Here is a 14,440-nt window from a genome sequence, read left to right as displayed (position 1 = left end):
TTTATTCCCCTAAAAATGCAGTTTTTATATCTCCAATTTGACCTAAAGCATAGAGAGTATACAATAAAATAAAGGAAGCCTGCTATAGTTATCAGCCCCCAGAAAAGCTTACGTCTGCAAGTGTTAGTCTGGCTTGATTTGAGCTGGACTACTGGAAAACCACAGAGAGACAGGAAAATTCTGTGCTTTGTCCAAGAAAGCTTTGCCCTTCGTTTTAGGTGTTACTAAATACCTCAGATTTGAAAAAAATGATATTTATCTATATATATATATACACATTTAAAATGTCTGATATTTGCTGCATTATTTAAATGGGTATTGATTGCTTTTCAGCTGGTTCAAATTTAAAACTCGGGGATTCTGCTTTGTGCCAAGAAATTAGTCAGACATTCTTAAATGTGAATGTAGTGTTCACAGTATTTATCAGTAAAAAGCATGATTCTGAGGGATAGGCTTGGCTGCTCCGGAACTGTCTTACATCAGCCTCTCCCCATGGCCTGGGGGGTACGGGGGTAGGGGGGCGGAGCCAGAGGAACCCTATGGGGGGGCCTGGAAACTCCCCATGGAGCTCCCCATCTAACCAATTTCAAGTTTCTGTGTGGGAGACAGAGCACCCCCACAGATGCTTTTTTGAGCCAAGAACTCAAGCTTTGAAAGGGGTCTCATCAAAAAAAAAAAAAAAAAAAAAAAAGTTAAGAAAAAATCGTGACGTCTGTGAGAGTCAGATAACAATACTTGGAAAAGTGGCTACCAGTCTCTGGGGAGAACAGAGGATGCACAGGAAGGACATTCAGGAAGTTTGTAGCTTGCCGCCTTCTCCTGTGTGTGACCCAGATGACAAGCATATGCCTGCCCCTCCTTCCTGGTGGCTACTAAGTGAAAGATCTTCAGGAAGAAAACATTCTCATTGTTTCTTTCACAGAAGCAGATTGGAGGAGTGCTGTGTGGCATGTGCGTTTAGCTGTCAGACTACATAGTTGCTTAGTTGTTTCCAATAAGACCTCAGGAAAAATAAAGACTAGTTCCTTAGTGTGTCCAGTTTGTATTTTCTAGTCAGCTAATGGTTGGCCTTGTAGACTCCTGTTTATTGCAGATCTTCCAGGGAAGCTCTTGTCTTCCTGCTCCAGCAAGAACATCTCAAGTCATGTTGCCTGTTCATCTTTGCAAGCTGGTGCTGGAGAGAGGATGAGGGTATTTGCTTAAGGTGCAGGAATTAGCCCAGACTCTGTTCTTTTCATTAAATCTGGCGTCCAGTTTGTTTCAGTTATTTCTTTTTTCCTAAAAGCAGAGTATCAGAGGGGGAAGTGCACAATTTGGCCTCTGGATTATGGAGGTTTCTACCTAGTTGGGTTCATTGGAACCTGCTTTCCTCTCTAGTTGATTTATTGGACTCGGATTTTCAAAGCCTCCTCTTTTGACGTAGTCCATCTGCCTGATTGAATTGAGCCTTTGCAGGTGCTAAGACGGCCACCTAAATATGTCCCATCTAGTGGTGCACTGGGGAAGTTGACATTCAACCAGATATTCAAAGAAGACCACCTGCTTTGTAGTAGTCACTGATTTCCATGGCATAAATACCCTAGCCCTGGGTGACCCCAAGCTGCGAACATGATGCGACTGACCAGGGAGTTAGGAAGAGACCCTGAGCCGGTGCCAGCTACCTCCAGCTCACCCCTGCTCCCCAGGCTGTGATCAGCCAAAAACAAATGTCTCTGAGGGTCAGACTGTGACCTTCTGCATCCTCAACTCAAGCTGCCATTGGAAGACACTTGTTTTCTGTACCTTTCCCATTACAGGTCTCTACCCTCGAATGCAAACTGAATCAGAGAGGGGGTCCTGAGGACGTATTTCCTAATATCTGAAATGAAAAAAATCAGTATTAGTGTTTCTCTAAGTAAAACGGGCAGCCAGTTGCAGAGGAAGTAGATAGCTGAATGAAGGAAGGGCACCACAAAGTCAAACTTTAGTTTTATGATTCTTCACCCACCTTGAATGTGGCTCAAAAAAATTTACAAACATAAAAATTTCACTTCACTATAAATAAATTCTTCATTTATGTACTTAGCACTTTTATCCTTAAATCCTCTTAAAGATTTACCCTTTTAAATCTGTGACACTTTTATCTCCCTAACCCTACTCTCTTCTTTATTTTCTCCATAGTATGTATGCATGTATATGTATGTATATGTGTATAGCCTGATTTTTGTTATTTTCCCCCCAGTAAATGTAAGATTCACGTTTGCTGCTCTCTTACCACTGCTTAGCATGTAATAGGGCTTCATAAAGCCTATTGAATACTTTGAATGAATACCTTACTTTTACCTGTTTTCACAGGTATTATTAAATAACGACTGGATTTTATTACCGTATTAACCCAAAGATAATAGGTGACATTTAACAGCAAAGATAACTTAAATAATTACAGAATGAATCATTTAGAAATATACAGTGTTCTCAGGAATAAGGTAATCTTGAAATAAAAATTTTTAAATGTATGACAATGAGAGGAGGTTTTTCTACATACATTAAATGTTTTATGACATGATAAAATTTATATCAACTGTATTGAAAATGAAGAACTACAAGCTACCCAGCACTCCATATAATAAATAGGTATTATGGACTTTTGTCTGCACTTTATAGTTGACCCATGCTCAGAGGAAACAACTCAATTGCTGCTATTGCAATTTTAAGCTACATATGCTTCATCAGTTTTTCTTTTTCATAAAATTTCCAGCTATCAAAATGTCCGCCAGTGTTTATTCTGTTTTTACAAGTGAACATCAGTCTTTGGCATACGCTTCTGGCAATGGGAAGTTTGTAGTTAGCGTAAAGAAAGCCACAAACCATACAAAGGAACTGTAATGTTATAAAAGACGCCCAAAGGCACATAAAAGTGAAAATCCTCATCCTACGAAACTAAGCATCCTCCACTGAGATACTTGCCAGTGTTCTATAAATACTGGCAAATAAGAAACCTGAAATAACTCTGTTTTCTTCTTCCTTTTCTCAGAAGAATACTGTAAGTGCATTTTTAGTGGAGAAAATACAGTTGTGTTATAAAAGACCTCATGGGTCAACTTTGCGTTTCATTGTTCCGCCACCTACCTTGCACACGTGGCATACCCCTGGGACCAGTAGCGCAGGAAGTGACAAGATCTCTCGCACACAATTCATGTTCTCACGTGTATCTTTCAGGGACAGCCTCATAAACACCAACCTGAAAACTTTTATAAGCTTGGTAAGCTCTTTGTGAAGTGCTTAAGTGTAAACGAATAAAGTTATTTATTGGTTTAACCTAAAGACACATTCTGCGCCTTTCCCCTGCGATAATGTTAGGAGAGTTTTGGCAAACGTGCGCTAAAAGGAAAAGTATGTACAACATGATATCGTGAAACCAACCACAAAACACAGTGATGTACCAAATTAAGAAGAGAAATGCTGACGTTAATTGCTCTACATTTTAATGTATGCCTTTGTTGAAATCTGTGTGTGTGTGTGTGTGTGTGTGTGTGTGTGTGTGTGTGTGTGTGTGTAAGGAGAAATTGGGCTGTGGTTATTCCATGCAATTAAGGTTCTCAGGCTCCTCGGTGCCACCTGCATTGCGACATCGTACGTTGAAATGCTAGCCAAGAGCCTTATAATGTAGCGGCTACCAGCTGTCTACATTTGTCTGGATTTGTGTGAAGATGCTGCTGATCGCATTGTAGAGACGCCTTGACTAACCTGAGGACCCAAAGTGAGTATACCAGCATCATGGCTGACCATGCAGGTATTGGAGAAGGGATTCAAGGCTAAAGTTATTTTGCTGCTGGAGCTGAGTTACTGCGATCGGCCCTGCTGAAATTTCAGATACTTCGTCTTTGGTTTTGAGAGGAAACCAACACCCCAAAATGGAGAGAAGTTAGTTTCGGTGGAGCCGTCTGGTCAACGTATACAAAATAGCAGACTAGTTTAAGAAAGGAGACAAGCTGTGTGTCATTGACTCTGACATGTAAAATTTTATATTTGAGGCCTAGAAAATAAGGGCATGTGAATTAAATATTAATTTATGAAGATGTGACATATACAGACCCAAGATTGCTAGGCTCCTGACGCCTTTTTTTAAGGTGACTCTAACTTGGTCTCCTGCTACAACTCAGGCCTTACCTCTGATGAGCTGCTCTTGAATTTTCACAATGTTGTGACCTACCGTGTTCCCTAAAGCTGAACACCCTCAGGGGTGGATAGCAGACTGTGAATTTTAACAGTTAGCACTTTCTAGTGATTTTCCACTCATTAATTGATTAGATCTTATCTCCTTAAATTTTTATGTCAAGCCATATCATGAAGTTCCTGTAAGAATGAGCAGGATGGGGTGCGTAAGTGGTTCAGTCGGTTAGGCGTCTGACTCTGGCTCAGGTCATGATCTCATGACTTGTGAGTTCAAGCTGCACATCGGGCTCTGTGCTGACAGCTCAGAGCCTGGAGCCTGCTTCGGATTCTGTGTCTCCCTCTCTCTCTGCTTCCCCGCCCCCCACTCATGCTCTGTTTCTCTCTCCTTCCAAAATAAATAAACACTAAAAAAATTTAAAAAAAAAGAATGGGCAGACTGGAATTTTATGAGAGCATCTAAGAGTTTCAGGCTAACTAGGGAACTGACACATTATTTTATTTTTAAAGTCAATTTCAGAGCATATCACGAGACCAATTCAGAGGTAGCCCTTCATTCTAAGCTTTCCACAATGAAGGTGGTTCTTCATAGTAAAGAACATGGCCGGATCCTTAAGTATCTTCTCATTTGTCTAAAACAGATGGCTTTATTTGTGTAATTTCAGTGTTCTACATAATATCACTCCCTGAAGAAAGTAACCTATATATGGATGTGTAGTGTCTGCAGTTCTTGAAGGAGGCAATCAACCAGGATGCTTTTTTGTGCATCCATCGCTTACATTTCCTGCTCCCTTCCTTCTTTAAAGAGTGCTGTCCGAACTGCCCGGCATCCTGCGTGGCCTCTACTGCAGACACAGTCCACGGATTCTCCCTCGTCTGTCTCCTGTGGTCTCAGAGTCCTCTGCCTGCTCAGAGCCTTCTCTCCTGGCTACCTCGGAATCTGGCAGTGTCCTTCCTGTCTGTGTCTTCATCCTCGCTTTAGTTTATTAGGACCTCCATACAGCTTAACCTGAAGGAGCCACGTTGTCCATGACCTGACTCCTCCCACCCCCTTCTCACCCCTCCCCACCTCAAAAAGGCCTGGCTTTTATTTATTTTTTTTAATTTAATATTTTATTTTTTTAAATTTACATCCAAATTAGCATAGAGTGCAACAATGATTTCAGGAGTAGATTCCTTAATGCCCCTTACCCATTTAGCCCATTCCCCCCTCCCACAACCCCTCCAGCAACCCTCTGTTTGTTCTCCATATTTGTGAGTCTCTTATGTTTTGTCCCCCTCCCTGTTTTTATATTATTTTTGTTTCCCTTCCCTTATGGTCATCTGTTTTGTCTCTTAAAGTCCTCATTTGAGTGAAGTCATATGACATTTGTCTTTCTCTGACTAGTTTCACTTAGCATAATACCCTCTAGTTCCATCCACGTAGTTGCAAATGGCAAGATTTCATTCTTTCTGATTGCTGAGTAATACTCCACTGTATACATATATCACATCTTCTTTATCCATTCGTCCATCGATGGACATTTGGGCTCTTTCCGTACTTTGGCTACTGTTGCTAGTGCTGCTATAAACATGGGGGTGTGTGTGTCCCTTTGAAACAGCACACCTGTATCCCGTGGATAAATGCCTAGTAGTGCAATTGCTGGGTCGTAGGGTAGTTCTATTTTTAGTTTTTTGAGGAACCTCCATACTGTTTTCCAGAGTGGCTGCACCAGCTTGCATTCCCCAAAAAAGGCCTGGCTTTTAAAAGAAGTCTGCCCTCACCACCTCCACTTCCTGACCATCCATGTAGTTCTCAATCACTCCTTTTCTGCACGATCTTTTCTGTAATTCTACTGAGACTTTGCTACACACGTTACCTGTCTTCTCCAACAGCTAAAAATATGTGAATGCCCTCTTATCAAAATTGGTCCCTCTACTACATTTGATTCCCTCTTCCCCCTCTTTTCACATTCATTTAACTTTTTTTTTCTTAACTGGATCATCTTTCTGAAACTGCTCTTTAAAAATTAATTTCCCCCAATCGCCATCCCTGATGATCTTATGTCTCTAAACACTCTTGCTGAAGAAGCAGCAAAAATAATTTGGCATCATGGAAACCTGGATTTGAATGAATGGGACATCACATCAGCTACGATTTCAATTAGGTTATATAAAGATTCTGAGTCTCATTATCTCATCAATTTCTATTAAAATTTAAGTTTTAGGGGCGCCTGGGTGGCTCAGTCAGTTAAGCGTCCGACTTTGGCTCAGTTCATGATCTCGCGGTTTGTGAGTTCAAGCCCCGCATCAGGATCTGTGCTGACAGCGTGGAGCCTGGAGCCTGCTTCAGATTCTGTGTCTCCGTCTCTCTCTGCCCCTCCCCCAAGTGTGCTTTGTCTCTCTCTGTCTACCAAAAATACATAAAATGTAAAAAAACATTTTTTTAAGTTTTAAAGTCATATAGTATCCTACCTTGCAAAATAGTGTATTTAAACATTTTATAATCATTGCATGTTTAGGCTATTTGTAGTTCTCAGGATGGGTAATTACCAAGTATTTTCAGATCCTGAGTGTTCTATAACTTTTCCCTGATAAGGACTATGTGCCCGAAAAGACACTGGGCCAAGAGGGTTGGGTCCCTTCCCTCCTGTCAATCACTTTCCACACATGTGAACGTGCACACACATGCATACACACACAAACACTCCTGGTGTCAGTTGTTTCTGAGGGTTGGAGTGGATGTGGAAAGATCTAGAAGGCAGGAAGGGCAGGGAAGGGCAGGGTGATGGTGACAATGACAGGGCCAGCAATCTGGCCTCCTCAGAGGCATTCTGTGCAGGGAAGGCACACTACCACTTCCTGTTCTGTATGGATCTGTGTTTCTGAACCAGGAGGAGTATGGTGGGAAGAGAATGGAACATGTTTTTACCTTCTGAAGGGCCGAGTGGTTTGTTTGGTTTCCATGGGAAACAGATGCACAGAACACTACATGCTGAGTTTCACAATTCAGTTCAGTTGACCTACTTGTGAAAGTTCCTCTTAGATCCTTGAAAATAGATTTACTCTTTGTGTGTGTGTGTGTGTGTGTGTGTGTGTGTGTGCATGTGAGTTCCCTGGAAGTTGGTAGAAGAGATATCACAGGCTGCCAATCAGATCCAATCTTTTTTTTAAAAAAAGATTTTATTTTTTTTTAAGTAATCTCTACACCCAACGTGGGGCTCAAATCCACGACCCCGAGATCAAGAATCACATGCTCCCCTGACTGAGCCAGCCAGGCACCCTAGAGCCAATCTTAAACCAGAAATTTTGTGCTCAACAATTCATTTTAAAAATCCATTCTTTGATGAGGGGATTCATTATTTAGGAGGTACATTTCATTTTAGAGTACTTTGAAGATAGTTTCTCAAAAGAAAATCTTTCACGTGTTGTAACAGCCTCCATTCATAGAGGAGAGTGGCATATTTGTGAATAGACTTGTTGACTTATAGCCTAGTCTGAATAGGCTAGTCTTAGTCTCCACAAAGAATGAATACGGGTAATGGATTTTGTCGCATACTGACCAGTCAGCTCAGATGACAGCATGAAACATGTATGGTGCTCCTTCAAAACCTCCTGGACATGAGATATTTGGATACAAAAACACAAATGTAATATTTGTTCCTACTTACTGAGGCAACAAACTTTCAAATTGAGAGACTGAAAAAGCTAAAATGATAGAAATTAATAATGTCATCAATTCTATTCAGGAAAATAAAATGATTAGGTATTCAACATTTTAGTCTAAAAAGCAAATTATTTCCTGCAGACATACTATATTTGGGATTATGAACCCTAATATATAAAGTGTTGTTATAAATCAATTGGATAAAAGACAAACATCTAATAGGCAAATGGACAATGAGCGTGAATAAGCGATTCATAATAGAAAATATTAAAATCTTAAAAACCTAGGAAAATTTATTGAATTTCATTACTAATTACAAAAATGTAAGTTAAAATGCTTTATAGAAGGTAAAAGGAATTCAGTCAGTTACATGTATCTGAATAAAATTTGGGGGTAAATTTTTGATTAATATTATCAAATATACACATGTATATATAATATATGTATATACTTTAATATGCAGTATATATATATATATACAATGTATATTAATACATGTTAATGTATATGCATAGATCATGATACATTAACTCTTTTAGGAATTTATCTTAAGTATTAATTGAACAAATGTTTAAGATATATGTAAAAAGGTATTTAACACATGCTTATGGTATTAGCAAAAATATAGATATAGTTTACATATTAATAAGGACTTACTTTTTTTGAAAAATTATAGAATACTATATGGGCAATAAAATGATTACATGCCTACATTTATTGACGTGGAAAAGCTATATTACATATTACTAAGTGATTAAAGCAGGTTTCAAAATAGGATGACCCTTAGTTTATATGTGCAGGTATGAATGTGAGAGTCTTAGCATGGGGGTGGGTGTTAATGCAAAAATAAAAGATTATAAGTATTTTCATGTTTTGTGATGATCTGCGGTTGGTTGACCCTTTAATGACAACACAGGTTTGAACTGTGCGGGTCCACATATACATGGATGTTTTTTGGTAAATGCAGTACAATACTGTAAATGTATTTTCTCTTCCTTGCGATTTTCTTAATAACATTTTCTTTTCTCTAGCTTACTTTATTGTAAGAACACAACATAGAACACAGGTAACATACAAAATAGGTGTTAATGTCATCAGTAAGGGTTCTGGTCAGTAATAGGTTATTAGTAGCTAGGTTACTGGGAAGTCAAAAGTTATATGTGGATTTTCAAATGCACGTGGGTCAGCACCCCTAACCCGCACATTGTTCAAGGGTCAACTATATATTATTTTACAAATAAGGGAAAAAATAAAGTCGCTTATTTTGAAAAACATACTGTTGATGATGTGTTCTATATATGCCACCATATTGTTCGTGAGAATTATGAATTCTGACCCTTACCACTCATGAGTGATCATCTCTAGATGATGGAAAATTTAAGACCTATTATGGGGGTGCCTGGGTGGCTCAGTCAGTTGAGTGTCCGACTTTGGCTCAGGTCATGATCTCGCGGCTCGTGGGTTCGAGCCCCGCATCAGGCTCTCTGCTGACTGCTCAGAGCCTGGAGCCTGCTTCAGATTCTGTCTCCCTCTCTCTCTGCTCCTCCCCTGCTCTCACTCTGTCTCTCCCCCTCTCTTAAAAATAAATTTCTTTTAAATTAAAAAAAAAGACTTATTACGAAAAGAACTGACAAAGGGTAAGTGTAATGAAAACCAAAGTATGCAACTAAATGACACTTACTGTGTACATAAAGTGGTGTGTCATCTATTTACACGACAGAGCAGGACATGATGGGCATTACAAGAGTATTAGATGGAGGGGAAAATGATATTTTAGAAAATACATGTCATTTAATATGAAAATTATTAAATAAGGGATGGTGAAGAATTTTTTTTCTTTATCTTTTACAATGACTTTTAACCAATTAATAGCAAATCTCATCTGGGAGTTAGGATGCCGAAAATTTGACGGATCTCTCACCATGTAACCCAGAGTGCTACAGGCATGCTCAGTGGCTGGGAAAATTGCATTACTTGGGTTCATATCATTCATTATAACAGCCATTTCTGTGGTTTAAGAGATTTTTAGCTACAGTTCAACCCAAAAGCATCTTCATATTTGCAAAGTGAACTGTCACTGCTGGCCAACTGAGAAGAATCTATTTTTCTCCTAGAATTTCACATTATGTTCAACGTTAGATGCATGGTACAATCTTGACTTGTGGCATAGATGTGAACATCTCTCAGGAGTTAAAAATAACGTAAATGAAGCTTCCACCAGAAAACTTGTAAGCGGTCTAATTTCCTGGTATTTGTGTTTGATCACCGAATTCTGTGCCAGGCCACACGTTCAGCTGCCTGGCGGCCCCTGCGATATATAAAAAGTACTTCCATTTTTATAGGAATGTGCTGGCAAACATCTACCACTTCTATGAATTATTAGTCCTTTTCTGCTAATTATTTTGGAAAAAAAAAAAAAAGCAGAGGTGTAGGTCCAAGTTCAAGTGGCTCTCAACATCTGAGACATACTTGGGCTAAAACTGTTCAGTTGGAAGAAAATCTCTGCCCCATATGGCCACCAGGTCTACCAGTGCATTACGAAGCCTGTAGGAAAAATCATGTTACTTTCTTTTTGTATTGGAAATTGAGCAACAGATTGAAAGAATGACTGATAAAAGTAATCGCTGAGGAAACATAATAAAGCGAGTGACCAGTTTATGACAGAAGGACGTAAATTGACGTCTATGAAAAACAGAAAATTACGAACTGAAAGGGACCTTTCAGTTAATTAATCGACCCCGTCCCATCATCTTCAGGTTACATTTTGGCGTGTGGCCTTCTGTCTATGTATATTTGTATAAATCGCCCTCCTAGGGGTCATGCTGAGTGCTAAACAGAATTAACATAGTTTTGGAAACTCACAGGTCCTAGATGAAAGATCATACGGGAAGGTGTTTGATGATATATCTTCTACTGGAGGCTCTCACATGCTTCTGAAATTAATAACCAGACACAGAAAACTTTGTAAAATTAAAAAATTGTTTTAAATTCCATATTGAGGCCAGATCAGGGTGAGAGACAAATGATAGCAAGGAGAGTAAGGAAAGGAAGGTGAAGAAGGATGGAAAGGCAAGAAGACAGGATGACAAAGCAATTAGTAAGGAAGTTCAGAACGTTGACTCTGTGGCCCCAAATCTAGATTTCCCTGCCTCCTGGGCCAGGGAGCCCCAGCAGAACCCACCCATTTGGCTTGGGGAAGATGGTTCCCAAGAAAAGAAGTTTCCATAACTTCTTTCTCTTATGGAAAGAACGGGAACTTGGATCTTCAGATGCCAATTCGAAAATGGGGGTGAGAGGGAGAGAGAGAATGGATGGTGTTTTGTTTGTTCTGTAAAGGAGCGATGGTTGATTCATTTCTTCAAGGAGGAAATGTCCTGCACTTCTCTGCATGGTGGTGCCCCCCTTGAAGAGTCTGTGCTGCAGGATGCTACAGGGCATTTTGTTAACCTTGGGCACACACAGCATAGATTCGGGAACTTGCTGTACAGACTGAATGGCCTTGAGTCTTGGTTTGTTTGCAGCTTCTGGACGCTGTCATACCCCATTCCAGACTTCAGTTCTGCTGTTGGATGTTGGTGCTATCAAGGGCGATTTTTAGAACTAAAGAATCCTAATTCATTATTTCTGACTCCATCTACAATCAGAAAGGAAAAATGCCCCTAGGCTTTGTATCTGATATTCTACGCCATATATTTTTCTTTTTGTTGTTGCTGTCCTTTGCTTTCCCTTGAAGAATGGAACATGTTTTAGACTTCTCCATATTATAAATCTCATTTGAAAAGTGTTGAATCGAGGAAGTCTGCCAGCTACTTTTGTTTTCCCTACTTTTCTCTCTCCCTGTTGGACCGCTCCAGCAAAGGAGAATAATATTACCTTACCATGTAAAACATGGTTAATGGCTTTAAAAGAATTCCCCAACAACTGAATAATGAGCTGCCAAAAATATTCCTGGTGCCAGAGGGATCTGGATATGTCTGTTTCATTTATTGTGTGTTTCTCATTTCATCATGACTAAGTGCTCACAAAAGACATAAAAACCCAAACCTCCAGGGTATGTGGTGTTGGAGGGCAGAAACCGTATTTTAATATATTCGGTCGTATAACGAACACAGTAAGATGATTAGTAGAGTATCCACAGCAAACAATGATGAATGCCAGTTGTAGGTAAGATGCTCAAAGTATCAATTAAGTTAGTATCTAGCCACTAGAAGGAAGTCGTTTTTCAACCATCTCTATTGTGCTTGGTTGAGTGGCTGAAGAAAACTTATTCCAAGGAGTGCTGGGAGTCTTGCACCAAAAACTTTTATCTTGTTCTGCTTATTTGAGTGAGTTTACTAAGAAATGTGAAGAGGGAACCTATTTCTTTCTTTTTTAAGTTTATTTTTTTGGGGGAGGGAGGGGCAGAGAGAGAGGGAGACACAGAATCCGAAGCAGGCTCCAGGCTCTGAGCTGTCAACACAGAGCCCGACACGGGGCTTGAACTCACGGACTGCGAGATCCTGACCTGAGCCAAAGATGGACACTTAACTCACTGAGCCACCCAGGTGCCCCTGGAACCTATTTCTTAACTAAAGTTTCATGTTTTAAGAGCCTGATAATAGATAATAGAGCCTGATAATAGATAATAGATCTATTAAAAAGGGGAGTTTTCTTAAAAATGTATTTAAAAAATGAGTTTAGGGATGCACGCAGCAGATCTGGGCAAAAAAATGAAAATATAGAAAAAAATGTAAAGGTGCTTTGTTTCTCACCGGAAGCAAGTCAACGAGAATAGCGTCCGGACCCTCTCATGAATCCCTTCAGCCTCCCCTAGACCCTTGCCACTCGGTCTGAGCTCAGACTGTCTGGTTCTCACTTGGCAGGAGACTCTTAATCTCTCCCACTTCTCTGTTTGGGCCAGGCTGTTGCCAGCTGTCTTTGAATACAATGTGGTTTCTGACTCAGGTTCTGTTATGTTTTGCCAGGGTCTTAATTGCTAGTATCTCAGGGGCAGGATAATTGTCTTCCAAGAATTCCTGAGATAGGGATTTTGAATTGCCTGTGACTCACAGGACAGATGACATTCATATGGGCCTGCTCCCCTGGATGAGGAGCCATGGACATTCCTGGGCTGGTTAACTAAAATTCCACGACTCCTACTTTTACTCCGCAAAGCATACTGGAATTCAATTGGATAAGAGTGACTTCATCCAAAGAGATAAGCCTGAATCTGCTTTAAATCTTTGTGTGTGTGTGTGTGTGTGTGTGTGTGCATGTGTGCTCATAATTCATAACAAAAATGTAGTCCTTTATTATGTAGAATACTTGTTTAAAATGCTTCGTCATAACCAAGTATATGAACCGAAGGCAAACATCATATTCATGCTCTCTTGGGACTCAGTCTTCAGAGAGGGCCCAGGGAAACCACTGTATAATCCCCTGCCTTTCCAGGAAGCCTAACCCTAGGAGACGCTGAGTTGCCACCAGACAGTAAAGCATCTGAAGCCGAATTCTCCAGAAAGAGATACAGCACCATCGTAGTTCGCTGTGACTTGGGGGAAAACAAACAGGGTAGACTTTATCTGCCTCTGGAGACCCAGTGCTGAATCTCCCGTTTCCTGTTTGCAGAAATCAGTTGTACAGAAGGGCAGTGATTATCTGCTGTGATTAACAAGCTAATGCAAAGCATAACTCACGAATTTAGGGCTAAGTGAGTGAGTGCTGAACTCAAAATGTATTTGCCACTGACTCATGTAAATTGTCAAACCATGAGTTAGTACAAACCCTGAACTTCTATTAATGCAGTTTTTATTAAAGTGGTCTTTGATAAAAAACAAAAATTTAGCACTCTTCTGTCTATCAGGTTCTCAGGAAATTATTATACCTATAAAGTAGGGAAGAATTATTACATGAAAAATATTATAGAAAATCTTTTTTTAAAGCCCAGCTGTTCTTTTATGGATTTGGATATACTACTCTTTAAATCATGTCACTGGAAACAGTATGTTTTGCATGCAAGAGACTTCTGATTTAAATGTTTAGCTTTAAAAAGAAAGAACTGTTCATCCTTGTGCTTCAACACTGGTGAGATAAAGGCCTGGTGTTTAATGAGTTAGACCTTGAGGGCGCCATCTTGCTTTCCATGTGCCACATGAAATTAAAAGTTGAATTTTAGAGACTACAACTTACAAGATGCTGTTGCGTTAATTTAGACAGGAGAGGTTTACTCCTGTTATTCTGATGCATTCGGACTCTTAGAGTGTGATTTTGTGGCCTACAGTATAACCAGAGGAAAGGGAGGTAGAGCTTTGTCACTTGTTCGTTGTGTGGAATGTTCTCTAAAAGGGCCATTTGGGGACTGGCGGTGGGAACGATGCATTTGAGGGAAAACTCATCCCATGTAACTGTAAAGCCAAGTATCTACCAGGGTGTGCAAAAAGAGGACAAAACTAACTGCATGCTTGAGGTACATCAGTTAATTATGTTCTTTCGTCTCGTTTACAGGCTCAACATGGGAAAAGACATTTCGGCAGATTGGCTTTGAAAGGTAAGCAGCATTTAGCATGGCTTCACTTTTCGGTTCTCCTGTCCTATTTCACTCTAAGTAATTTACTGATGACAGATCAGTGGTCTCGTCACCACTGCTGTAGGGACTCTATGCCC

The 14,440-nt window shown here is 40.0% G+C and overlaps 1 protein-coding gene across 10 annotated transcripts in view; it reads left to right on the top strand.

The window, feature by feature from the left end:
* Positions 1 to 14,440, top strand: part of PIEZO2 (piezo type mechanosensitive ion channel component 2) — a 468,071-nt gene that overhangs the window by 206,713 nt on the left and 246,918 nt on the right. For all 10 annotated transcript variants that reach the window (XM_053902383.1, XM_053902382.1, XM_053902379.1 and 7 more), the window contains exon 4: positions 14,282 to 14,324. In XM_053902383.1, the coding sequence (XP_053758358.1) occupies positions 14,282 to 14,324 (43 nt within the window). The remainder of the gene's footprint in view (positions 1 to 14,281; positions 14,325 to 14,440) is intronic.

This window comes from Panthera pardus, unplaced genomic scaffold (assembly GCF_024362965.1).
Source record: "Panthera pardus isolate Hobbes unplaced genomic scaffold, ASM2436296v1 HiC_scaffold_15, whole genome shotgun sequence".
Lineage (NCBI taxonomy): Eukaryota > Metazoa > Chordata > Mammalia > Carnivora > Felidae > Panthera > Panthera pardus.
Note: the sequence above shows the minus strand (reverse complement) of the source record. Positions and strands in the feature narration are given on the sequence as shown.